General features: G+C 45.8%; 1 protein-coding gene across 1 annotated transcript; it reads left to right on the top strand.

Moving 5' to 3' along the window:
- The first annotated feature begins 8,016 nt into the window (after window positions 1–8,016).
- On the top strand, window positions 8,017–25,938 carry LOC309342219 (cytochrome P450 2J4-like). The gene is made up of 9 exons (XM_081862619.1): window positions 8,017–8,325; window positions 11,742–11,904; window positions 13,234–13,383; window positions 14,440–14,600; window positions 14,954–15,133; window positions 16,868–17,009; window positions 23,473–23,660; window positions 24,303–24,444; window positions 25,099–25,938. Exons 1-9 carry the CDS (start codon window positions 8,155–8,157, stop codon window positions 25,275–25,277), a joined length of 1,476 nt encoding a protein of 491 aa, XP_081718745.1. The 5' UTR covers window positions 8,017–8,154; the 3' UTR covers window positions 25,278–25,938.
- Window positions 25,939–26,553: the final 615 nt, after the last annotated feature.

The raw sequence follows: 26,553 nt of genomic DNA, 5'->3' as shown, positions 1-26,553 counted from the left end.
TTTAGAAGGCGATTGGGCCGGATCTGGCCCCTGGGCCTTAGTTTCTCTACGCATCCTGTAGCTTTTCCAGGGATGCATTTCGTTCTTCACACCTTCTAAAGATAAAACAAATGGTGATGAAACTCTGCCTCCAGCTCTTCCATTCTGTCCACCCAGTTCCCTTCTGCCTGGACCAAGTTCCTTCCACACAGGCCTTTCCCATCTCATACGCCCTTCTACTCCAAGAGATTAGACTGACAACCAAAGCATAAATTTAGAAAATTGTTTTGGAATTATAATCAAAGGAATTGCAAATACATGAGAAAGGTGTCTTATTACGGCACTTTGAAGACCAGCGGATTTATTGTGGCACTTGAGGCCACATGTTTCTGATGAACAACTTTGTGCAGCAATTAATCTTCCTGCTGCAAGACTCCTTGTGTGTGTGCATGCGTCTGTTTGTGTACAATTGCTAAAACAGCTGCCAAGGCAATAGTAAGAATGCTCATTCAGTTGTCTTCAGCTGCTTCCGCACTGGGCAGACTAGGGAGATGTGGGAGAAATCTGATTCTGTTCACGTTTAAAAGCAGTGCGATGTAATTTGCAATTTCCAAAACAGGATGTGAAGCGAAGTACAACCATCCCTGGAAATTCACACCTCTCCAAATTTTGCAAAAACGCATATACTAAGGTGTAGTGGTTAGAGTGTTGGAGTAGGAGCTGGAGGTCCAGGGCTCAAATTCCAACTCAGTCATGAAGTTCACTGGGTGATCTGGGGCCAGTCACTGCCAGTCAGCCCAACCTATCTCTCAGGGTTATTGGGGGGACTGAATGAGGCAGGGAGAACCAGGCACACTGACTTGAGTTCCTTGATAAAATCTGGATATAAATGCAATGAATAAATAAAACAAAGTGTGCATAAAATTCAGCGTAAGTGAAAATAGCATGCCAGAAAGATTAGGCGGAATTGCATAAAAACACGTGTTTAATTGAGGACATTTGCTGGTGAGTTTTTATGAGGACTTTTTTAAAAAATCAAACCAATCCAGAAATGTGGGGAACTGAAACTTACAGCTGGAAAAATAAGAAACAGAAACCAAAATTAGCAGATTTCCCCGTTTCCCTACTATACAGTAGCTAACGCTTCCTTCACACTTTTTAGAAGGCATCTACATATCGTGATCAACAAAGAAGCTGAACAGGTCAGCGTAGGAGTTGGACTAAGAAAATCACCATCCTCATCATTTGCTCTCCAAGGGATGCTCTTTGCACGGCGGGAAGCATAATACCATTGCTCACTTGTTCTTCTCCTGCAGACTGGGGAGGAACAGGTTGTGGCAACCCGTTTGTGGGAGGTTTTAATGTGCCTTTAATTGAAGCATAATCAGTGGCTTGAGGTGGTTCCCAGAATTCAAACCTTCAAAGTAAAGCTGGCTGGGGAGAGATCACATCACAACACCTGAACAACTTTAGCTTGAAACACATGTTAAGGACAGTGATGATTCATGGCTGTTGTCAGACCGGTTTCTCCAAACAAATCCATGAGGAGAGGCATGCAATTAGAACCGAAACCTTGAGATATAAATAATTGCACAAGCTTCAGGCCAGAGCTGGTTAGGTGTCTGTGTTTTCATCAGACCCTGAGTCTGAGATGAGCCAGGAGCCAAGAAAATAACACCCGTGAGAGCAGCCAGCGGTCAGGATCTGACAGTCAATGAAGAAACCAGAAGCTGTGAGCAAAGGCTCTGTTTTCAAGTTCTTGGTTTTTAGAAAGAATCCTCTTGTATGTGCTGTTTTTAATTGATGAAGTAAGCTGGCCTGGGAAGGGCCAGAGCTCAGTGGCAGAGTATTGCTATGCAGGCATGTATCCCAGTGTCACGGTCCAGTTTACAGGCGGTTGAAGTCCTGGCGGAGGACGTCAGGACCGGGGGCAAGACAGCGGGGTGGGAGCAGGAATGAGAGTCTGGAAGCCAGGAGTCAGGAAGCCAAGGGTCTGAGGGTCAGGAAGCAAGGAGTCAAGAAGCCCAAGGCAGGGAACATGTTGCTGTGGCAAAGAGCCAAAGGGAAATGCTGACCTTATATCCCTTCCTGGCTCTTGCCACCAGGTGCTGTGAGTTACCAATCGGCCTCACCTGTGTGGCCGCACCTTGCTTCTAGAGAACAAACTTAGGAAAGTCCCAGTCCTGCGAAGCCCTACCGGTCACAGGACCTGGCTCCTGCATGCACTCCTGACACCCAGGCTCAATTCCTGGAATCCCCAGGTAGGGCTAGGAGAGACCTTCTGTCTGAAACCCTGGAGAGATTCTGCCAGGCAGAGACCTAGATCTAAAGAGAGAAAGTTGTGTTTCAACATTATGTAATATATGTCTCCCACTGATTTCAATCTGACTAAAGTGTGGCTAAAGTTCTCTGGACTGGGGTCTTGTGGATGCTTGGCTGGCTGGCTGGCTGTTGAAAGTGTTTGCCACCTTTCCACTATGCACCCAGGACCATAGCTGTCAACGTTTCCCTTTTTTTAAGGGAAATTTCCTTATTCCGAATAGGATTCCTCGCAAGAAAAGGGAAAAGTTGACAGCTATGCCCAGGACCCCCGAGGCCTCTCCCATAATAACAGTGACATGAAAAGAAGCGTCGTAAAATATCCCTGAGCCATAAAAGAGCTAACAAATTTTAGTAGAACAGGCTCCTCAGAAAAACCCAGCAGCAACTGCCTATTATGGTAAGAATTCACAACACGAAGCATTGTAACATTGAACGTTGTAAAAGGTTCAAAGGTGGCAACACCCTAAAGACAACAAAGTGAAATCTAATTTCAGTGGGTGTCCAAAACTTTTATTGAATCAATGTGATTATTCTTCGCATGTTTCACTGACAAGTTGTTACTTAGGAAGGAGGCCAGAGAGGGAGAGATGGTATAAACCAGCATTTTGAAAAGCTCTGGGGCTGGTTGGCAGTTATCTGGGCCCATTCCCCTCTGCTTTCAGGTCCATTTATGGCACTACAACAGCCTTGGTCCCCCTGGCTGATGATATTTGCTGACAGGGGGAGTGTGACTCTGCTCAATCACCTTGATTTCTCTGAAGGTTTTAAAACCATTGACCGGGGTGCTCTTCTGTAGTGACTCTGGGAAGTGGTGGGGTTGGAGACCCTTGTATTACAGTCGTTCTGCTTCTACCTTCAGGTAACAACAACAACAACAGTTATTATGGCTATCAAATTCGTATGTTGTTGAGAAGATGTACAAGGCACAGAGCTGGCCCAAGACATTTTGCTGCCTGAGGCAAAGGACAAGATGGTGCCTCCCCTTGCATGTTCAGAAGGTGGCTGGTCTGCAAAATGACTCAAACGTCAACGCTGGCAACAGGGTAGCAGCCTCCCCCAGCACACCTGAGGGTTGCTGGCTAGTTCAGTGGGGCCAGAGCAGCCACAGAGGCAGTACTGCTGCCACCCATAAGTAACTTTGCCCTGAGGTAGTTGCTTCCCTCTGCCCAACGGTTGTGCCAGTCCTGACAAGGCACTTTCAAATTGCTTTGCAAAGTGCTGTCACAATCCTGCACTGGACCAAATGCTCATTGGCATTACAAATGCCTCTTCCACATTAGGAAGGATCAGAAAGCATTAGGTAGAGCACATTCTATAAGCAGAAGGTCTCCTGTTCCATCCCTGGCATCTCTAATTAAAAGGACCAGATGATTGGAAACACTTCTTGAACGTCTCAAGAAGCCAGATCTGGTCTTGGGTGAGTGTTACAACACAACGTGCAAGAAAGAGATCCAAAAGCTCAGGAATTTGGCACATGCTATAGGTACATGCTACAGATCCAAGCTTGGGGCGTGATACTGTTAAGTTTGAACATGCAAAATGTGGGCTGATATGGCTTTGTCACTCTAATTAAGAGAAGTGATTTAAGTGAGACATATGCCTAAACAATACCAAAATTTAGAAGATGTCTCAATATGTTTACTATTACAACTTTACCATAATCTTGCTCAGCAAAATGTACATGAATCTATGCAAACCTCATCGCAACTCTGTGAAACTGGTTTAGCGTAGCCTTGGCAGCCCAAGTGCTAGGAAATGTGTGGCTAGTCTTTCCCCCTGGCAAATATTCAGTTTACTGATCATGCAACTATTCTTTACCGTTGCTGTGTTGCACTGCAGTATTTCTTTTAATTAAAAACAGACAGACAGACAGACAGACAGACAGGGTTTTATGCTTTGGAAATGATCCCAAATTTAGGGGGTGGGAAGCCTCATATTTCGCTTATTTACAAGGGCTCTTGGGTCTGTAATAGTGTACAGTAAGTCTTGAGCTCAGCTCACATCTGCAGGCAATCTCTAGGGTTGCAGTTTAAAAGGTGGTTTTAAAAATGTGGGCTGGGGACTTCCTCAGTAGGAGTCTGTCAATTGGAAGATCAATGTGTTCTCCTCCATTCCCAGCTTCATGAATTGTCTGTCTTTCATTACCGTGAATGGAGTCTACTGCCGATGGGAGCACGAGATATGATAGAAGTATGCTAATGGGTTTTTTATAGCTGCAGATGGTCCTACGAATGGGCAGGAGTCGGGGTCTGAGCTGAGTGCTTGGCAGATTTATTCATTCATTTGGGGGGTTATAGGCCTCCTTTCTCCTCTGAGAAATGAAGTACTCCAACTGCAGCAAAATATTAGAAACAGGAGAAAGCCAAAAGTCAACAGAAAAACAACCTCTAAAATTACATATACCGTATTTTTTGCTCTATAAAACTCACTTTTTCCCTCCTAAAAAGTAAGGAGAAATGTGTGTGCGTCTTATGGAGCGAATGCAGGCTGTGCAAATATCCCAGAAGCCAGAACAGCAAGATCCCTGTTGCTGTTCTGCTTTCTGAGATTCATAATTTTTTTTTTTCTTGTTTTCCTCCTCCAAAAACTAGGTGCATCTTGTGGTCTGGTGCGTCTTATAGAGCGAAAAATACGGTGTATAGGAGGGAGCAGTAAAACATGGGAAAACCCCAAAAGCTAGGGCTAAACAAAAGAAATCTGTGCAACATATAATTCAAGAGAGAGCTGGGAAAGTACAATGAAACCAGTAGAGGATGTTGTGATGCTCACCTGACTTCCTGACAGTTGTGTTGTTTCTGCTTATTGGGAAGAAGAGGTGGAGGTTCAGGGGAGGTCAGCACAGTGTATATGCACTGGCAGGAACACCAGATTAGCCCTGATGGTGTAGACTTTATCACTTTATCACTACCTGAAGGAGTCTCAAAGCGGCTAACAATTTCCTTTCCCTTCCTCCCCCACAACAAACACTCTGTGAGGTGAGTGGGGCTGAGAGACTTCAGAGAAGTGTGACTGGCCCAAGGTCACCCAGCAGCTGCAGGTGGAGGAGCGGAGACGCAAACCCGGTTCACCAGATTACGAGTCCACCGCTCTTAACCACTACACCACACTGGCTCTCAGGTGAGCACTGCCACCCCACCAGGCCATCTGCTTGCTGAATGGAACACGAGAGAGAGAGAGAGAGAGAGAGAGAGAGAGAGAGAGAGAGAATTTGACTGCCAACTGCACACAAAAATTGCACATCCCACACATTCCGGGAAAAGGCCCTTCCCGGGCATTCTGCCCACCACTTCAGAAAGCAAAGGCATGTATGAAAGGGCTGCCCCAGATTATCTCAGAGGGCAAGCAGATGCATGGCAACTGAAAAAGGCATCAAATTAAACACATGCCAACTTTGGGGCACAAAGAAAATATTGGGAGCAACCTGATGAGTGGTCGTAGTTAAGCCCTTTTGGGTCCAGGGAGCTTCACTTCCTTGATTTCCAGTAGTGTTGCCAAAGGAGGGAAGGAAACAGGCTACCTTGTTTCTGTGCTTTTAAAAGCACCTTGATTTGTAAAAAATGATAGTGCCACCGATTTCTAATATCTGCAGATCAAGCTGCTTCTAGAAGCATGGGTTCATAATTTCGTTTTTTAAAAAGCTGTTTCCCACACTGCTGACTTCGTTAATCGAGTGCACAAGTCTGAGTTTGTTTTTTCAGATTAGAAACTAAAAAAGGTCACCCCAGTCCTCTTCTTCAGTTACTACAACGTTCCCCAGGTGCAGATCTCTTTCATCCATAGCTGTCAACTTTCAGATTTGAAAATAAGGGATCAGCAGCCTCACCTGTCCCCGGGGCCAGTCTACGGGATATCTAACAATCCCAGATAGCAGCGGGAAACGGCGCTGGAATAAGGGAATTTCCCACTAAAAAAGGGAAGGTTGACGGCTATGGTTTCATCGCTTGCATTTATTTTGAATACCTAGATAATTATTTTGCTAGAAGAGAGAAACAAACACGCTGATAAGTTGTTGGTTTCCCAACAAAAGAGTTTCCCATAAGCGACATCTTCCTGTTCCCCTCAAACAGAAAGCACAGTGTGGAAACCCATTCTGTGAGTCACCTGGCAGATGCCTTGGCATCAGAGAATACTCATAAATCACACCTTAATTAATGACAGATTAAGGGACAATCTCGACAGGATGGCAGAGATTCCTGACCAGCCGTCCTGACTCTTTAAATTTGAGAAGAAAGCAGTTGAACGGGGGGGGGGGTGGAATGAACTCAGGTTATGGCAAAAAAGCTCTGGGGCTGAACGATGTGGGTGGAGATGCTCCTTCAGGTCAGCAGCAACACTTTGAATTGTGTTCAGAAATGTTCTGGGAGCCATGGTAGATCTTTTAGGTCAGGGGTTGGCAAACTACGGTCCCCGGGCCGGATCAGGTCCACCAGGGTTCTAAATCCGGCCCGCCAGGAAGCCAAGACTCCCGACAATGGCGGCGAGAGGAACAGGCTGAGCGGTGGCGGCTCTGCTGATCAAACGCCGTGCCGTGCTGAGGTAAACCAGGCGCGGCGTTTGATTGGCAGAGACGTCCCCGCACCACGCTGAGGTAAACCAAGCGCATTTGATTGGTGAGCCGCCGCCACTCGGCCTCTTCCTCCCACTGCCGTCGCTGCCCTGGTCCTCCTGTGTCTGCTGCTGTCCTGCGTCCCCATGAGGGGGGCAGCAGCGGTGTTCCTGGACGACAGCCGACCCAGGCTAGGGCTCGGCGGGGCCACCGCCACAGTGCTCTCATTGGCGGCCAAAGTGACGGTGGAGGATGATGAGGTCTGCGGCAAAGTGGCCCAGGCGGTGCCCTTCACCTCCAGGGAGCAGGAGGACGAAGGGGCGGAAACGCCTGCACGGGGTGGGAACTGCAGGTGAGGCAGCAGCTTGTCCTTGTCTCCATCTCCATGCTCCTTGGAGAGTTGCACTGGGCAGTGGGCACCACTCTCGACCAGCTCCTGCAGGCTCCCAGCTCCCGCAAGCGTGCCAGCCCACTCTCCAAAACATCCCGTCTGGCCCCTGACAGTGTCTGAGGGACAGTGAATTGGTCTCCTGTTTAAAAAGTTTGAGGGCCCCTGTTTTAGGTGTTATAATAAATGCATTCTATTCTTTCTATCGTTAGAACAAAGGAAGGAAGTCAATATGTGTATATGCATGTAATGACTAGATTAGAATGATGATATGGTTTTATTTGTAGATGTGTGTTTTTGGTTTTTGTGTGTGTGTGTTTTCTCTTGTGTGTTTTTTTTTTTTCTTCCCTTGTTTGCGCTGTTTTATTTCGGATTCAATGTTTGTAATTTTTGTTGTAATTTTGCGTTGAAAATTAGAAAAATTAAATAAATAAATGCGTTCTAAAAGCATTTACTAAATGCATGCATCAGGATGAAGTGCAGGTGAATTTTCATGAGGAGTTAAGGAAATAAATAAATCATGAACTGTGAAGAACTAAATTTAAGATGGGGAAAATGAGAATCTGGGAGAAAGCAACACTGACACAGAGTCATTCATCCCTACCTGAGATTCATTGGGAGTCATCCCTCCTTTCTCCAGACCTGCCCAGCTGACCTCATCACTGGCCGCTGAGCCAGTGAGAGCTCAGACTGCACAGTAGGCGTGGCTTAGTCAAATAGTGGGGGCTCCCACACTCATTAATACCATTTTTAAAACAATAATAATAATAATAAACCAAAGAAAAAGGAAGGGAGAGAAAGAGAGGCGATGTGTCTGCAGGAGAGATGACTGCAGAGACATCTCTTAGCAATAATTAGAAACAGGAGGTTTTCTGAAGGAGAGACCGAGGACAAAGGATGAAAAGGGACATTTAGGGGGATGATTGGGCTAAGTGGACTTTTCCTACTCGCAGTCCTCTCTCTCTTCGTTATACAGTTTCTGAAGCTGCTATGGGCACGGACCCACTTCCCCCCAGGACCGACGCCTCTTCCCGTTATTGGCAATCTGTGGCTCCTGGATTTTTCCCTTAAGAAAGAGATTCTTGCTAAGGTAATTACTGGCAGTGGTTGGTGGGCAGGTGGGGGGTGGGGGGCAAAGGCATGGTGCCCAGGACCAGGATAACGTGGGTCATTTGCACAGAGCTTACTTAAGCATCGTTTTGATCATTACTGTGATATTGGCTGAGCCCCCAGAGGACATCAGGGGAAAGATTAGAGACAGTCAAACCTGTCCATTTTGGTTTCTTTGTTTTCTGATATTAAGTTCAGATTTCCCCATTCTGCATCAGCATGCTATTTTTTAAAAGTCCTTGTGAAAGACCTCTCCAGCATTTTTCTGCAAAAATTTCCCAGTAGACACACGTTTGCAAGCAATTTCCCCTAAAGTAATGTATTCTTGTATGTTATATCCGCTAATGTATGTAATGCATCTCGATGCACACTTTCCCCAAATATGCACATTTCTGGGTCACAATATTTGATTGGGGAACCACATTACAAAACTGAGAGAGGTGCAAATTTCAAAGGATAACTGTTTCGGTTCACGTCATGGTTTCATGAAGTGTGTTTTCAGGAGTTTCATAATAACGAGCGAACGGAAGCAAATTTCTTCCCCATCTCAAGGAGGGTTGGACTAGATCAGGTCAGCAAAGTGTGTTTAGAACGAAGTTAGTGACCCTCAAACTGGGGAAAACAAAGATAATTAAGTAGAGGAAACAGAAAGAGAAGACTGCAAAACTGAGTCCTCTTACCTATTGTATTGGTGCCTTGTGTTTCTATCCAAATTCACTATTTTCTTTTAACCCAGCAAAGTTGAATTAGAAATCCTTCATCTCCCAAAAGAAAAGAAAAAATTTATCTAGGGCCCTTGATTTTTATTTTCTGTAAAAAAAATTAAAAAAATAAAAAGTTACAGGGACCCTGGAGAGCCACTGGCAGTCAGTGTAGACAATGCTGAGGTAGATGGACCATTGGTCTGACTCAGTAGAAGGCAGTTTCCTATGCTCCTATCCTAGTAGGTTCCCAGCTGACTGCTGCATGGCAGGGAGAGAGATCTTTTGCCCTCCCCAGAAGGCACCATGAGTCAGAAGGTTATTTAAAAAGCAACTTGTTTACCCAGACGCTCCCAAGTCTCTCCAAAGGCAAAGAAGTCTTCTGTCTGGAAGAAAAGGACTCCCCAGGAAGGAGAGATGATAATCTCCACACTCGTTTTCTGGCTACTGCTTTAGTGCCCTGCAGGCATATATATCATAGTCCAGTTTGGGTGCGATGCTAAACCATAGTTTTAAGGTAAAGGTAAAGGTACCCCTGCCCGGACGGGCCAGTCTTGCCAGACTCTAGGGTTGCGCGCTCATCTCACTCTAGAGGCCGGGAGCCAGCGCTGTCCGCAGACACTTCCAGGTCACGTGGCCAGCGTGACAAAGCTGCTCCGGCGAACCGGCACCAGAGCAGCACATGGAAACGCCGTTTACCTTCCTGCTATATAGCGGTACCTATTTATCTACTTGCACTTAAGGGTGCTTTCGAACTGCTAGGTGGGCAGGAGCTGAGACCGAACAACGGGAGCTCACCCCGCCACGGGGATTCAAACCGCTGGCCATGCGATCGGCAAGTCCTAGGTGCTGAGGTTTTACCCACAGCGCCACCCGTGTCCCCAAAACCATAGTTTTAGCCCTATGCAAATGGTCAGCATTGCGCCTCAGGCTGGAGTGCTCCCCCTAATGGTGGGTGGGCTGGGCCCACGTCAATTTGCACTCATTTGCAAATTGCTAATTCATTTGTTAGTCTGTATATGTGTGCACACAGAGAATACAAACAGGAGAAACTTCTCAGAAGTGTCAACCAAAAAAAAAAAGGTTGATTACAGCTCAATACATTCCAGAACACTGGTTCCTTCTTTAGGAGCAATTGTAAACATTCAAATTGTGCCTTTACCAACCTGGTGTTTTGGATTACGACTCCCATCAGCCACAGGCAGCACAGTCGCCCAAGTCGCACTGCAGTTCACCAGGAGACTTTGCAAGGCAACACTTTTGGGAAGCCCTATGCAAGGTGTCTCCCCGTATTGCCGGGCAGCAGCCTGTGGGCAGCCAGCCTGATCTGGTCTTCTGAATGCCAGCAGTCATGGAGAACCTGGCAAGGCAGATGCCAGCACCCGAGGCTCTCTCTAAAAGTGCTGCAGTTCTTGAGGGAGAAGGCCCACCATTGGTGCTCCATGACTCAGCAAGGAGCCAGCTGTGGCACACCCAACCAAGAGGGATACTGGCTCGGTCCCGGAGTGCCCAACCAGACAGCTGCCAGCATCAGGGACCAGAGCAGAAGTAGCAGCCAGGAAGGGCAGGCCTGCTCCAGGGTTGTGGTCATGTGGCAGCAGGGATGGGATATGCCCATTTCACAGAAGGCCAATATGCCTCATGGTAGGGCTGGCACCCCTTCTTCTAGTTGCGACTTCTCCACTCCACGTTGTACATACTAGCTGCTCCCAATCTTGTTTACCACATTGCACTGCAGACAAGTAGAAGTTGTTATCACATATGTATAAGAATTTGTGTAAAAGGTTGTACATCTCTTGATTTGTCCCGCTGCTGCCAACTTCCTTTTTGCTGTATTGCCCAGTTGGTTAGAGCATGGTGCTGATAATGCCAAGGTCGCAGAGTTGATCCCCCTACAGGACAGCTGCATATTCCTGCATTGCAGGGGATTGCAGATGATCTTCAGGGTCCCTTCCAACTCTATGGTTCTGAGGCTCAACTATAGCAACAAACTAGACTGTACAGCTCAAATATTTGTGCACAAGGTACATAGATTGTACCTTCATTGAACATTGCATGTAAACAACCCTGCAGAGATTTGGGGTTAAAGGACTTCATGTTCCTGACCTCAGGAATCTTCATAACAGTCCTCTAAGACAGGTCAGTGTCCATAAGAAAGTAGTCTCCAAATATTTTCACGGTCAAGGCAAAATCTGAACTCAGAGCTTTGTAGTTCACAGAACTGCATAATTCCCAGACCCCAATCCTTTATTGACCCCTTGCTAAAAGAAAAATGCCAGAAAATCTCCTTTCAGCTCACTTCTTCAGCTGTGGTTTTAACCACACTGTGCATAGCTAAACTATGGAACTCCTTGTCACAGGAGGCAGTGATGGCTACCAACTTGGGCGGCTTTAAAAGAGGCCTGGGCAAATTCATGGAGGAGGAGAGGGCTATCAGTGGCTGCTAGCCAGGATGGCTATGCTCTGCCTCCACATCTGGAGACTGTGCTGTTTCTGAACAGCAGCCGCTGGAAACGGCAGGAGAGGAGAGTTTCTCTCGTGTTCAGAGCCTGTTTCTGGGTTTCCTGTGCGCATCTGGTTGGCCATTGTGAGAACAGGATGCTGGACTAGATGGGCCATTGGCCTGATCCAGTAGGGATTGTCTTATATTCTTGCTTTTTTTAAAAAAAAATAAAAATGATAATGAACTTTCTAGTTGGCAAACATCTATGGAGACATCTACACCGTCTGGGCAGGAACCATGCCTTTTGTCGTGCTGAATGGATACACGGCAGTGAAAGAGTGCCTTGTCACTCACTCGGAAGAGACTGCGGGAAGAGTGCTCTCGCCTTTCTATAAGGATCTGATGGGCGAAAAAGGTAAACACCGATATTATTCTTTTCTTGGAAATTAGACTAAAGCAGATCTTTGGTGTCCTTCTGATGCCTTGAACAAACAGGTGACAAGAAGAAAACTGGTAAACTGCTGGCACAGAGATACTGCAGAGCTGAAGCTCTTAAATTCTTCCTGCCAAGTGAGGTCCAATTTCAGTTTTTGACCTCACCCCATCTCTTTCTTAGTATGCAAGAGGTAGATAGATAGATGATAGATAGATGATAGATAGATATATGATAGATAGATAGATAGATAGATAGATAGATAGATGATAGATAGATGATAGATAGATAGATAGATAGATAGATAGATAGATAGATAGATAGAGATAGAGTGGTACCTCAGGTTACATACACTTCAGGTTACAGAACCTGAAATAGTGCTTCAGGTTAAGAACTTTGCTTCAGGATGAGAACAGAAATCGTGCTCCGGCGGCGCAGTGGCAGCAGGAGGCCCCATTAGCTAAAGTGGTGCTTCAGGTTAAGAACAGTTTCAGGTTAAGTACGGACCTCCGGAACAAATTAAGTACTTAACCCGAGGTACCACTGTAGATAAATAGATGATAGATAGATAGATAGATAGATAGATAGATAGATAGATATAAACAACATGAGTCAGGAATATGGAATCCTGTTTCAGGGATATTAAAATAAACTGTTTTCTTTAACACTTTTATGAACAGAATAGATGTTAACCTTTACAGGTTTGAGCACTATCTGTTCGGAGTATTTATTACAAACACACACGTACAATGCTATTTTTCTAGGGGGGAAAGAAATGCCAGAAATCACCATGAACACTTCCCTTGTTCTCTTAGAATGACAATGGAGAGGTGCCAGAAGTGAGTTGTCATGTAGCATTACAAAGAATCTATCATTCACATTTCTTTGTGACTGCCTAATAACTTAATTGTCACAGTCTGTACCTTCTGCAATGCATTTCCCTCTGACCTCACTGCTTCCCATCCTGCCAGTAGCTGAGGATATCACTTTGTGCATCTTAGGAAGTAGACTGTGGTCTAGAAAGCTCACACCGGCCTTCGTCAATCTGGTCCTCCCCAGATGTTTTGGATGACAACTCCCACCAGCCCATCCAAGCCACCTGGAGAGCCCCAGGTTAGCAAAGACTGGCTTGTGCCATAGTTAATTTGCCAGCCTTCAAGGCGCCATCTTTATCTGTTTAGCCGCAATGGATAAACACAGTTGAAAGATGTCATTGCCAACATTATTGTGGAGGGTAAAAGATATTATCGCCCATCATATTACAGCTGCACTGCTTGACACAGAAAAAGGATTTTCTTTTGTGTCACACAGGCATTTATCCTACGAACAACCATAACTGGAAGCAGCAGAAATACTTTGCCATGATGGCACTAAGAAGCCTTGGGGTGGGGAAGAAGCACCTGGAACACAGAATTCACAACGAAGCCCACCAACTCCTAATGGCAGTGACAAGCAAGGAAGGTAAGCTTTTAGTTTTTGATTATGATAGCCCTCTCCACACAACACGTGATCTGGGGTTCCTTCTTGCAATGGACCGATCTGCAAGGCACTCGGAAGACAACTGTGCAGAAATGAAAGGGTACAGCCCCATCCCTCTGGAATTCAGCTGACGGCTGATGCACTTGCCAAAATAACTGGTTATCTTGCAAAGAGGAGGACACCACTTCCTTGCAGTGCTTGCCCTGCACAGCAGCTGTTTCCAAGTGATTCAATTGTCTTTAAATTTGAGATGAGCAGGTTTGTTTTGTGGCTGTGAACTCATCTTCTGCCAGTTCTGCCACATATGAATGCAAAGTGGAGTGTGGACAAAATGAAACAAATGAGGTTTGCTACAAGAGAGAGGGCCTTTTCAGTTTTGGCACCCCAGAGGGGTCTGCCTAGTACCAACATGACGATCTTTTTAGGTGCCCGGTGAAGGCGTTTCCGGTTGTAAATGTTTTTTACTGCTTTTAAAAAAGAAACTTTATTATTTTAAAAAATGCAAAATACAAACAACATTCAACATATTGATACAAAGGGTGGTGGGGAGGAAAACTAGAATATATAAGCGGGAGGGGAAGAAAAAGGAAAAGAATACCCTACATTAATTCATTGGCGATGGTGTGTGAGTGTGTGTAAAGGTAAAGTGACCCCTGACCATTAGGTCCAGTCATGACCAACTCTGGGGTTGCGGTGCTCATCTTGCTTTATTGGCCGAGGGAGCCGGCGTACAGCTTCCGGGTCATGTGGCCAGCATGACTAAGCCGCTTCTGGCGAACCAGAGCAGCGCATGGAAACGTCGTTTACCTTCCCGCCGGAGCGGTACCTATTTATCTACTTGCACTTTGACGTGCTTTCGAACTGCTAGGTTGGCAGGAGCAGGGACCGAGCAACGGGAGCTCCCCCCCCCCCCCCGTCCCGGGGATTCAAACCGCCGACCTTCTGATCGGCAAGTCCTAGGCTCTGTGGTTTAACCCACAGCACCACCCACGCCCCTGAGTGTGTGTACCATGCCACTAATACTTCCTGCATTCACAGGTTTAGCCTTCGACCCCCAGACCCCCATAAACCACGCTGTGGCCAATGTCATCTGCTCTTTGCTGTTTGGGCATCGCTTCGCCAGTGAGGACGACTCTTTCAACCGATTGATAAAAGCCACCTATTTGATCGTCTTCATTCCGGCTTCTTTCAGGGGTGGGGTGAGCTTCCTTCTATTCCTGCTCTTGTTCTCTTGAAAGCCGTTTTCTGTTACGCTTCCTCAAATTAAGTGAAAACAGGGACCTTTCCGCTCAGGGTCCTTGTGTTCTCACCCCACACAGTGCATGCTGCAAAACGCCACCTATTTTTGGGGTTTGGCATGACCAGCTGCTGCCTTCCTTTTTATTCTTTTGCAAGATCAATCTGCATCCTTTGCAGAAACATTGCATTCTTCTGAAAAATGGCCTGCCTCCCCTTTCCAGCACATTAAGGTTCTCTCAGAGCCGTTTTTTGGCTCACTCGGAATTAATTTCACGACACTCCTCCTCACCTGCATTTTCCTTTGTTGCCACAGGTATATAATGTTTTCCCGCAGATTATGCGCCGCCTACAAGGGTCACATCAACAAGCGTTTGAATACAACAACTTCCTCCATGCCCTTGTGAAGGACGAGGTCCAAAGCCACCAGGAAAGATGGAAGGAAGGTCAAGAACCAGAGGATCTCATTGACCTCTACCTGGACCAAATGGCAAAGGTAAGAACATGGCTTCTGTCCAGCTTCATCACCGTGCCTGTCCTCCTGAGGCAAAGTGGCTTTGGGCAGGACTCAGCATGGCTGCTAAGAACAAGCCGGCCTCTGATGTTGCTTCACCCACAGCCAGCCAGCTTTAGGGCACATTTAAAGCACTATCTGAAGAAGTGTGCATGCACACAAAAGCTTATACCCAGAACAAACTTAGTTGGTCTCTAAGGTGCTACTGGACAATTTTTAAAATTTTATTTATTTATTTAAAGCAATATGATACTGCTTTAAGCAGCTGCGGATTCCCCCAAAGAATTCTGGGAGCTGTGGTTTGTTAAGGGTCCTGACAGTCGCTCGGAGGCCCCCATTCCCTTCACAGAACTACAATTCCCAGAATTCGCTGGAAATTAGGGGTGGAATCCCTACTACAGTGGTACCTCGGGTTAAGAACTTAATATGTTCTGGAGGTCCATTCTTAACCTGAAACTGTTCTTAACCTGAGGTACTACTTTAGCTAATGGGGCCGCCCACTGCTGCCACGCCACCGCCATGCAATTTCTGTTCTCATCCTGAAGCAAAGTTCTTAACCCAAGGTACTATTTCTGGGTTAGCGGAGTCTGTAACCTTAAGCGTCTGTAACCCGAGGTACCACTGTATTCTGGAAATCACGCTAGCAAGGCCCATGAGGACCCTGACTGAGGTTGAATGGGCCCTAAATGTACCACCTCCGTATTGATGAATTGCATTTACATGCCACGCACAGAACGTCAGAAGTCCTCCGGGCAGTTTAAAACTCAGTGCCAAATGCAGTCCAGAGTCCTAAACAATTAAACTAGTTAGCAACAATAGAAGGCAGCAGAAGACAAACTATCTACAAACAGGGCTAGTCCACATGAGGCAAGATGAAGCGATTGCCTCAGGTGGGATGACCCACAGTGGCAGCAGATCCAGCCTCCAAGGGATGCCTCACTTGTAGCAACGGCTATGGGACACCCCTTGGAGGCCGGATCTGCCTTTCCCACAGCACCACACACACACACACACACACACACACACACACACACACACAATACCACCTCAACAGCAGCCTCTTGGTGAATAGGAGGGTCTGCTGGTCTCCTTCCTCCCCTAGAAAGGAAATGGCAGGGGCTGCCCTCTGTGGTCTCCACCCATCTGGCACGGTTGGGCCCCTTTTCCCCACACAACAACCTTTGATTCCCAGTTCAACCATCAGGTCAGGTTGATTTGATTCTGCCCCCTGTGTTTCTGATGTGGATCTTCACTCCCTGTTCTTTCCTGGTGGGGATGCCGCACCATTTTGTGGTTCACCACAGGTGCCAAAATGTCTTTGAGCTGGCCCTTGTCTACAAACCAGCCTAAGCACAGCAGCATAAAATCAATTTTGAAGCAGCCAAGAGAGAAAAAAGTTGGCGGCAGAATCTGAAAATATCCAATAAATATAGCTTTGTGCTTACCCTTCTGAATGTTGCTGCTCATTATATGGAAGATTCCCCCCCAGTTTTCTGGGGGTCAGGAATAGGCTGGGAGTGGGGTATAAGTAGCTGCAGAGAAAAAGGAGCGTTTCGGGAGCCCTGACTGTTCAGCAACTGAATCTCTGGCAACTGAATCTTTGACTCATGACCTGACTCTGCCTCCAATACTGGCTGGCCAAAAAGGCCAAGGTTACTTCACAAGTAGCTCTTGATGGAAAGGGATCCACTAAGCTTTTGTGCATTCTGCCCACAGAGCAAAGATGAGCCAACGTCCACTTTCAATGAAGACAACTTGGTTCAAACTGTAGTTGACCTCTTGATCGGAGGGACCGTGAGCACCACAACTATCCTGTACTGGGGATTGCTTTACTTGTTAAAATATCCAGATGTTCAAGGTGAGTCACTCATCATCATCATCATCTGCATCATTTTATTTGCAGTCCACCTTCCCATACTTAAAACCATGCTCAAGTCAGCTTACAACAGGAAGAGGTTTACATCTGATGTGAGGAAAAGGCTTCAAGAAGTATGCAGCCCAATTGAACAATTTCCATATTAATAGTAACATGATCTAAAATAAAGATGTACAAAAAATCAATATCAATAACAACAACAACCCCCACTGAACTCCCAGGCCCAAGGGTCTGTTCAGCAGCCTCAGCTTTTGTAGCTGGAGTCAATCAGTCAGGGCTCCACCCACCCTGGCCAGGTGTGAAAAGGCTTGCAAGTCAGGCAGCTGGTCTTCCAGGACTCACAGCCGAAGCTGAGGCCATTGCAAAGTGTGTTGCTAATATTGATTCAAGAACCGTGTTGCCCAGTCCAGGTGTGAGCATGTGCAAGACTGTGCATGCGACCCAGGAACATCAGCTGGGGATGAGCATCCACGACTGTGTTGCAATGGGAATGGGAATACCAATGCCGCGTACTCTGAATGGTATAAGAGGTCATTGTTTTATGGTCCACCTTGTATTTGCCAAATGCAGGGCAGAACGGAATACGGTGCCTTCTTACCAGTGGTGTGGTGTAGCCAGTGTGGTGTAGTGGTTAAGAGTGGTAGACTCGTAATCTGGTGAACTGGGTTTGATTCCCCGCTCCTCCACATGCAGCTGCTGGGTGACCTTGGGCTAGTCACACTTCTCTGAAGTCTCTCAGCCCCACTCACCTCACTGAGTGTTTGTTGTGGGGGAGGAAGGGAAAGGAGAATGTTAGCTGCTTTGAGACTCCTTTGGGTAGTGATAAAGCGGGATATCAAATCCAAACTCTTCTTCTTACATCCCTAGCCAAAGCTGCACATTGCATGAAATGTGTGATCCCATTGAACGTGTCTGGATTTGGGGTTAAAACAGCACATGTTGTAGAGCAGGAGTTCCATAAACTCTTTTTCTCTGCCCCCAACCTGACCCTGTAAAAAGCATGATTCAGAATAGCAGTTTGCACAACACAGCAACATTCAAAGCAGTACAGTGGTGCCTCGCAAGACGAAAAGAATCTGTTCCGCGATTCTCTTCGTCTAGCGGTTTTTTCGTCTTGCGAAGCAAGCCCATTGACGGCATAGCGGATTAGCGCTATTAGCGGCTTAGCGGCTTTTAGCGGCTTTTAGCGGCTTATCAGCTTAGTGGATAAGCAGATAAGCGGCTTAGCAGCTTAGAAAAAGGGGGGGGGAGGAAAAAAAGTCGGAAAAACTCGCAAGACATTTCGTCTTGCGAAGCAAGCCCATAGGGAAATTCGTTTTGCGAAGCGCCTCCAAAACGGAAAACCCTTTTGTCTAGCGGGTTTTTCGTCTTGCGAGGCGTTCGTCTTGCGGGGCACCACTGTAACAGTTCACTGCACATTTAGTCCAAATCCAATGAAAATTGTTTAGTTTAGTTCATTTGACAAAATTGATTAACTTGGTCCAGCACCCTTCTGTTGCCCCCTGGCCTCTTAATGCCCCCCTAGGTAACCCTGCCCACTCCCAGTGGGTGGTACCACCCACACTGGGTCCCTCTGATGCAGAGCATGATTAAGAGCAAGACTAAGTTTTCTCCCCCGGCGTTGCTGCCATAAACCACCCCTTCCCAAGCCACTGTTTGCATTGGAATGGGACTCAGCTACTGGGGTCAGCAGCAACTTCAAGGAGGCAGTTTTTTTCCAGGACCATGGAGAGAGGAGGAGGAAAATCAGCTTCCCACTGGCCAGAGTTTCAATCCTGACTAGGCCCACCCGGCTGCTGTTTAAAACAAAACAAGAAACACACCCAGGGACATTCAATACAATGTAAGGCCCCCATAGAGAAAGCACCCATAAGTAGAGGGTCGGTAATACTTTCATGATGCTGTTGCATTACAATTAACAACAACAACAACAACAACAACAACAACAACAACAACAACAACAACAACAACAATAATAATTTATTTATACCCCACCCATCTGGCTGGGCCTCCCCAGCCACTCTGGGCGGCTTCCATAGAAACCAAAAATACAGTAAAATATCACACGTTAAAAACTTCCCTGAACAGGGCTGCCTTAAGATGTCTTCTGAATGTCAGGTAGTTGTTTATCGCTTTGACATCTGCTGGAAGGGTGTTCCACAGGGCGGGCGCCACTACCGAGAAGGCCCTCTGCCTGGTTCCCTGTAGCTTTGCTTCTCGCAATGAGGGAACCGCCAGAAGGCCCTCGGCGCTGGACCTCAGCGTCCGGGCAGAATGATGGGGGTAGAGACGCTCCTTCAGGTATACTTTTAGTTTTAATATAGTTTTAAATGCTGTATTTTGCCATGGAAAGATTTTGTTTTGAACAGCAATTTTTTTAAAAAATATTGAACGCATTCAACAAATAGACTAGCTAATAATGACTGTAGAAGAACAAAATTGCATGTTCAGTCGACTACATGTGTGAAACTCCTAAAATTACAAAGCAAGCTGACAATGGTGCAATCCCAGATTAAAGAGCAGTGAGAATTGAGTCAGACTTGCAAAGCATTTTGCAAAATATCAAGAGAGTTGGAGGAAGGGTGTGAATCTCCTGTAATAGGAGCCAAATGAACAGGTCTAGGCAGAACCTTGTAGAGCTGGGTCTCACTTCCTGCTGAACCGCTGCAGGCAGAAAGTCGACCAGTATAGCTTCCCTGTCGACATGTCTCCTTACCCAAAAAACTGCACCAGGGGAAATTCTGCCTGCCATGTGGCTGTGAAAGAAATAGGAGAGCTTGAGGGTAAAAAAGCGAGGTGACCAAAGCATATTGGTAAGGCCTGGGGCAGTGAGGCATTCACAAAGTAAAGGAAGGATTGAACTCTGATTAATAAGAATACACACAGAGGCTTGAACCAGCATGACTCTGGGAAGGGTGCGTATAATAATCTCTGCTCCTCCGCCCCCTGGCCCAGGTCGTTTTATACACAAAAGAACTTTTTACAGAGTGTTCGTAAGAACCAATCAGATTTCTTCTGAGCATTTCAACAAACCCCACGTGGGGAAAAGTTAGACTACCAAAACTAATTAAGCACGGGGTAAACAAAGAACAGAACTACAAAGAAGTATATTTGGCAACCCCTGAGGTCATAAACAAGCAATAAACATGATAAGAAGGATGGCCAGGAGGATCATTATCACCTTCATGTGAAACCTGTTTCCTGGCCCTAAGATTAACATCCTAGGATTAACATATCAGAAAGGCTACTTCAAAGAAACTTGCCCACTGTCTTTGATGACCCGGGATGCCTGCCTGGCTGTGTACGTGACTTGTGAAGAAAGAGAAATGGAACAGGGATGCAGAAGTGTGGATTGATCAAGAATCATATCAAAATAGTTCAAACCCAGTCAACGCAATGCTTTCATTGCTGACACAGATGGCTTACTCTCTATTTGTTATAATTCCTCATGGCAATCCCACCTGATCACTACAGGGCAGTATGTTCTACAGCCTTGCATTAACTTACAAGGCACATTAACAACTTAGGGTCAGGATACCCCAAGGACCACAAACTCACTATATCGCTCCCTGATCACTGAGGTCTGTGGCAGAGTGAGTGGCCCTCCGTGGCTCACAGCTATCAGGAGCTGTACATTCAGTATTGTGGGCCCAATCCTGTGGAGCTCTCCAAAGGCTGAGAACAGAGTTGAACCCCTCTGATGTTTTTTATTCCAACAGGCATTTCTGGTTTTAGGTTGGATTTGAACTGGCTTTGGGGGGGGCACTGTTGGTTTGCAAGCCCTCTCCTCAGAGGCTGGCCCCTCTCACTGTCCTCAGAGCTTGCTTACCGGTAACCTCCTCTGGCTGATATCCAGACAGACCAGGGAGATTTTGATAGGCGACATTTTCCCAAGCGTGGGTAGAATGCACAACCCCTCCCTCCTGCTTCCGCAGGAGAAAGAAAATAAGTCAGAAATCTATTTACATTATGTTTATTTCTGACATTACAGCACTAGAGAAAAACACGTCCTTTCAGTTCAGTTCTTCTAGCACGTCTGACAAACTTCCTGAACATGCGCACACAGAAGGTTTCAAATTACACTCTTCACAAAGACTTATCCAGCCTGTGAATGTCCTGGGAAATTCTTCTTTCCCACAGATAGGCACATCATGTGATGTCAACAATCTGGCTGTATGCAGCTGTGATGTTTCCATATACTGACAGCCACCAGGGGGCGCATTGGAAGATGGCCGACAATAACATCTCTCCGACCCACACGAGGTAATTAAGAGGCTGCTATGGGAAGTATGCAGTCTTCCTGGCCCCCCCAAGGGGATGGGGGGGACTGCCTTGCCAGCGGTGTCCATAATTCACCCCCGGATTTGAAAGAAGGGGGTGCGGACACTTGGCACAAGCCCTTGTGTGAAGTCGGCTCTTTCCGGACGCTGTCTCCAATCAGCGCACTGGTTCGCTTTAGCTCAAAATATATAATTGGAAATATATAATTGGAAAGAAGCTAAAGCACATACATCAAGCGAAGATTGGGAGTTAAGACTGCTGATTAATGGATCTCTGCGAGCGGAGCGACAGGCGGGACAAATAAATCAAGTGATGAATCACAATTCAAAGACTGGTATGTTTGGAGCGAAAAGGAAAGGGGGTGGAGGAAAAAACTTTTCTTTTTTTTTTGCCTTATGTGAGTATTAATAACCCTCCACCCCAGAAAGAAGAATCGTTGCAATTTATTAATCACAAGCAGGAATTCAAGAACTGTATGGAGTGAATTATTGATCAAAGAGAGGATTGGTAAACATTGGAGAACGGAGGAAAGTTTTATGACGCAGTTTCAAATGGTGTCTCGCCAAGACAGGCTTGCCTAAGAAGGATGGGGGGGGGAGGACCAGGGTCATCGGAATGTGAATGCTTATAGGAATGTGATCTAGACCTTGGCAGAGCCCTCTGAGATGTTTGGCAAGCCTGGGAAAATTAACGGGCAGACCGAGGGTAAGTCTCTTTACGGAGGTGTGGAAATGGCGTCTGTCCTTATGTGATATGATTTTTGGAGAGTGTAAAACCCACACAGAGGATGTTTGTTTTCAACCCGCTTGTGAAGATTATCAAAGATCGCAAAGAAAGGAATATACGATAACAACAAGAAGATGAGGAAAGTAACAAAGAGACTATCTGGACAGAACTGGATAGAACTGTCTAATTAAAGCAGCAATATAAGTGATGTTTGGACACCTTTTCGGAGCTTGAAGGATGGGTACCCCCAACAAAAATTTAAAAATTTGGCTGTATAATTTGGAACTAATGTGATCTGGAGATAATGTGATTTGATTGGCCTGTTAATAAAAATTATATTTAAAAAAAAGAATTTGAACTGGCTTTGTATTTTGTAATTCAGTTTGTGGAATTGAGTTTAGTGCTAAGATGCTCATATTGCACAGTGGAATGTTCTCCTCCTGCCAGACACCTCCAGGCACATTCCAGGGGTGTGTGAATCAATATATAACTTGTTGAAATAAAGCAATCAACCTTATGACTGCCTATTTTCCATATGCCTGAAATCCAAAGAGTCCAGGGCAGAAATGGGGAACCTGCAACCCGTCCAGATGTTACTGAACTACAATTCCTTTCAGCACCAGCCAGCAAGGCCAATGGGCAGGAATCATGGGAGTTGTAGTCCAGGACCATCATGAGGTCCACAGGTCCTCCACCCTTAAAAATAAAATAAAATAAAAAATGTAAAATGAAAGATGGAGAGTTTTTTCACATGTGATGGACATGTGAAAAAATGAGGCAAAAATGGGATATGATTTATAATGAATTGAAAAAAATGTTTAAATATACCTTCCCCCAAAAAACCAGAAGCCTTTTTGCTGGGATTGATAGGAGATGAATTAAGAAAAGCAGATCAGAGACTGTTTATGTATGCTACAACTGCTGCCAGAATCTTAGCAGCACAAAAATGGAAAACTCAGGAAATACCAACACTAGTGGAGTGGCAGACAAAAATGGTTGAATATGTAGAATTAGCAAAATTGACCCACAGGATCCGTAACCAAGAGGAAACAAAGTTCAAAAATGAATGGGGTAAATTTGTGGAATATATAGGTAATAACTATAGAAGTTTAAAGACTGTAGTAGGATTAAAATAAATTTTGTGACGTGTATAGAATGCTATTAAGAATCTGCGAAAAAAGAGAAAATTTAATATGAAAACCTGTTGAGGGGAGGGAGGGAAGTCCATGCGCGATAGAGCGTTTAGAAAATAAGTAGACATATGATTGTGGAATGTTAAAGTACCGGTATTTATTTTGTTTATGTTAAAGAAAACTCAATAAAAAGCATTTAAAAAATCAAAAAAAATCAAAAAATCAATGAGATGGTATGAGGAAATGAAGACTAACAAGGAAGAAGAATTCTGCTGGTGTCCATTAAGGGAATTATTTATCTGCAGAGAAAATCCATGAGGAAATAGACGCCGTTCTGAGACCTTCCCACGTCATCACTTATGAGGACCGGATTAAAGTGCCCTACACCAATGCTGTACTTCATGAGGTGATGCGCCACTGCAATGTGTCCATCACTGGACCTTTCCGGAAATGCTTGGAGGACATCACTCTGCTGGGCTTCCCCCTTAAAAAGGTACAAGATGCCCCTTCCCCCAAAGGCAGCACTGGCGGAAAGGCGGGGTATGAATACACATACAATAAATATAATCATCATTGTGACCATTATTGGCACCAGTCAGGAGCTGGCATGCTTTGGGTTCCTCCAGGCAGCCTGTTAATTTGCTTACATGGAGGGCAGACAAGGCCCCATCTTGCAAAAAGGATTGCCCATCAGTTGTTTCACACAATTTTGAATCACGTTTCTCATTTATTTTGCTTACTTATTTATTTCATAGAATTCATACGCTGTTCGATTTTTCTTATTTTTAAAAAGCAGTACAGTCGTACCTTGGAAGTTGAACGGAAAGCGATCCGGAAGTCTGTTTGACTTCCAAAATGTTCAGAAACCAAAGAGCAGCTTCTGATTGACTGCAGGAAGCTCCTGCAGCCAGTCAAAAGCCGTGGAGGCCCGGTCAGACGTTCAGCTTCCAAAAATCGTTTGAAAACCGGAACACTCACTTCCAGGTTTCGATTGTTCGGGAGCCAATTTGTTCGAGATCCAAGGTACAAAAAGGATAACAGTAAAATTATTTCTAGAAAGAACTAACAAGGATATTCTGATGGCAACAATTAATTTGCAAACTCATCCGAAGTAATTCTCCCTCCTTTTGCGCAGGGGACCCTGGTGCTGCCCAACCTCCACTCGGCGCTGTATGATCCAGATTACTGGGAGACCCCCTGGACCTTCAACCCGGGGCACTTCCTCGACTCGTTTGGCCGGTTTGCAAGCAATAAAGCCTTCTTGCCTTTTTCGACAGGTAAAGAACCTACTCCTTCTCCTTCCCAGGATGCAGTTTAATGGTGAAATCCCATACCGTGATGGTGGTGGTTGTGGTGGTTGTGATGATAATAATAATAATAATAATAATAATAATAATTTATTTATACCCCGCCCATCTGGCTGGGTTTCCCAGCACAATAAAACTTCAAACATTAAAAACTTCCCTTTACAGGGCTGCCTTCAGATGTCTTCTAAAAGTTGAATGGTTGCTTATTTCCTTGACATCTGATGTCACCCACAGGGCAGGTGCCACTACCGAGAAGGCCCTCTGCCTGGTTCCCTGTAACGTGGCTTCTTGCAGCGAGGGAACCGCCAGAAGGCCCTTGGCGCTGGACCTCAGCGTCTGGGCAGAACGATGGGGGTGGAGATGCTCCTTCAGGTCTACTGGGCCGAGGCCATTGAGGGCTTTAATGGTCAGCACCAACACTTTGAATTGTGCTCGGAAATGTACTGGGAGCCAATGTAGGTCTTTCAGGACCGGTGTTACGTGGTCTCGGAGGCTTCCAAGTTAAACAGACCACCTTTGATGATAATTGGGTAACATCAAATGAGCATGACCAACATAGTAGGCGAGGGCTTGGAACTGTCTTTCTTTCATGGAAGCGATTCTGTTCCTTCGATTCTCCTACAGGGCGCCGGTCCTGCGTGGGAGAACCTTTGGCAAGGATTGAGCTTTTCATCTTCTTCGCTAACCTGCTGCGTGCCTTCAAGTTCCACCTTCCAGACGCAGAAAAGGAAGTCAACATGGAAGCCATTAATGTAGGTACCTGTCAGCCGCACCCGTACAGGATCCTCGCAATTCCACGCTAACCCAACCTGGCTGCAATTTCCTTCCAGGAGCATCTGGGTGGGCCAGATGGGGAGCTGTTGGAAGAGCCAATGTCATCCATTCTCATTGCCAGCAGTGGCTCGCAAGCTTCTTAAAGCTGCCGCCCTCAACCTTAGTTACCTGTTACTCAGGTGAACTTCAGCTTGCACCAGGAGAAGCCTCCCGGAACGAATCAATGAATGGCCATCTTCTACCTCTCTCCAGGTGAGAGATGGAGAAGTGGCTGAGAGAGAAAACCCAGGTGGGAGCTGGGAGGAAAGGCAGCCACAGGTGACAGGTGTGGCTTCCATCCAATGCTTGCGGGTTAATTGCAGCGAACTTTTTTGGAATGACAATTCTTGGCCTCCCCTAATTCTTATGCTGCCATTTTATTTCTTTTGTTAGGCATTCTTCTCTCTCCTGTTCATTTTTAAGTGACTAAATTAGGTTAGTTTGTTTGTAGTGTTTTATACAACTCAGTAGGGATTGGCTCCTTTGCATTTACTTATTGACAGTATTAAATCTAATTGTTCCTAGTATGTCTCTTGAAATGTTATCCTGACTCTTTGGGCCCCGTTTTGTGGAGATCACACTTCGTGAATCCGACGGAAGTGGGCTGAGGTTCATAAGAGCTTGTGCCATAATAAATGTGTTTATTAAGTGCTGCAAGACTCTTTGTTGCTTTATCACAGATGCCATGATAGCCCAGGTTTTGAACACCTGCCACGCTTAATTCCATGCTGCTTCCTGTGTCATTTTGTAGACAGAAACCTGGAATGTAAGTGTTTGCATTTCTCTGTAGCTAAAGGGTTATAACCAGACCACACCAATGACTGCAGGAGGCGCCAAATAAACCATGCAGGGCTGGGTACTGTGCATTTTGACAACCCTTGTTATCCATTTAGGAGAGATACCATCTCTTACCTCCAGGATCTTCCCACCCACCCTTTCCCACTAACAGGGAAGGAAAAGGAGATTGCATATACACACATACATATACACAAATACATACAGGCAGTCCCTGGTCTCCAAGCTTGCTCTGCTTTTCCTAATTTCCCGTGGTAGCATGTTGGAACAAAGCAACAAAACGGATATAGGGAGTGATTGCCACTACAAAGAAAATCATTGTCAATTTCCTTTATCCCAATGGGGCAGACAAATTGAAAACGTAGACACTTGCAAAGTCTAGTGGGCAACACAGATGCCTGGAAGAGTTGTCTATAGCAGAGAAAAATGAGGCTATTTTCCATTTTCCTTACTGTTTTCAACACACACACA

Source organism: Podarcis erhardii (assembly GCF_964252035.2).
Source record: "Podarcis erhardii genome assembly, chromosome: 5".
In the NCBI taxonomy this organism is placed as follows: domain Eukaryota; kingdom Metazoa; phylum Chordata; class Lepidosauria; order Squamata; family Lacertidae; genus Podarcis; species Podarcis erhardii.
The sequence above is the reverse complement of the archived record's forward strand: the minus strand, read 5'-3'. Positions and strand labels throughout refer to the sequence as shown.

Excerpts from the sequence above, each read along its gene's own strand:
- LOC309342219 (XM_081862619.1), top strand. The coding sequence starts at position 8,155 with ATGATTGGGCTAAGTGGACTTTTCCTACTCGCAGTCCTCTCTCTCTTC. Across the intron at positions 17,010-23,472 it reads AAAATATCCAGATGTTCAAG|AGAAAATCCATGAGGAAATA; the intron begins GTGAGTCACTCA and ends ATTTATCTGCAG. Across the intron at positions 23,661-24,302 it reads TGGGCTTCCCCCTTAAAAAG|GGGACCCTGGTGCTGCCCAA; the intron begins GTACAAGATGCC and ends CCTTTTGCGCAG.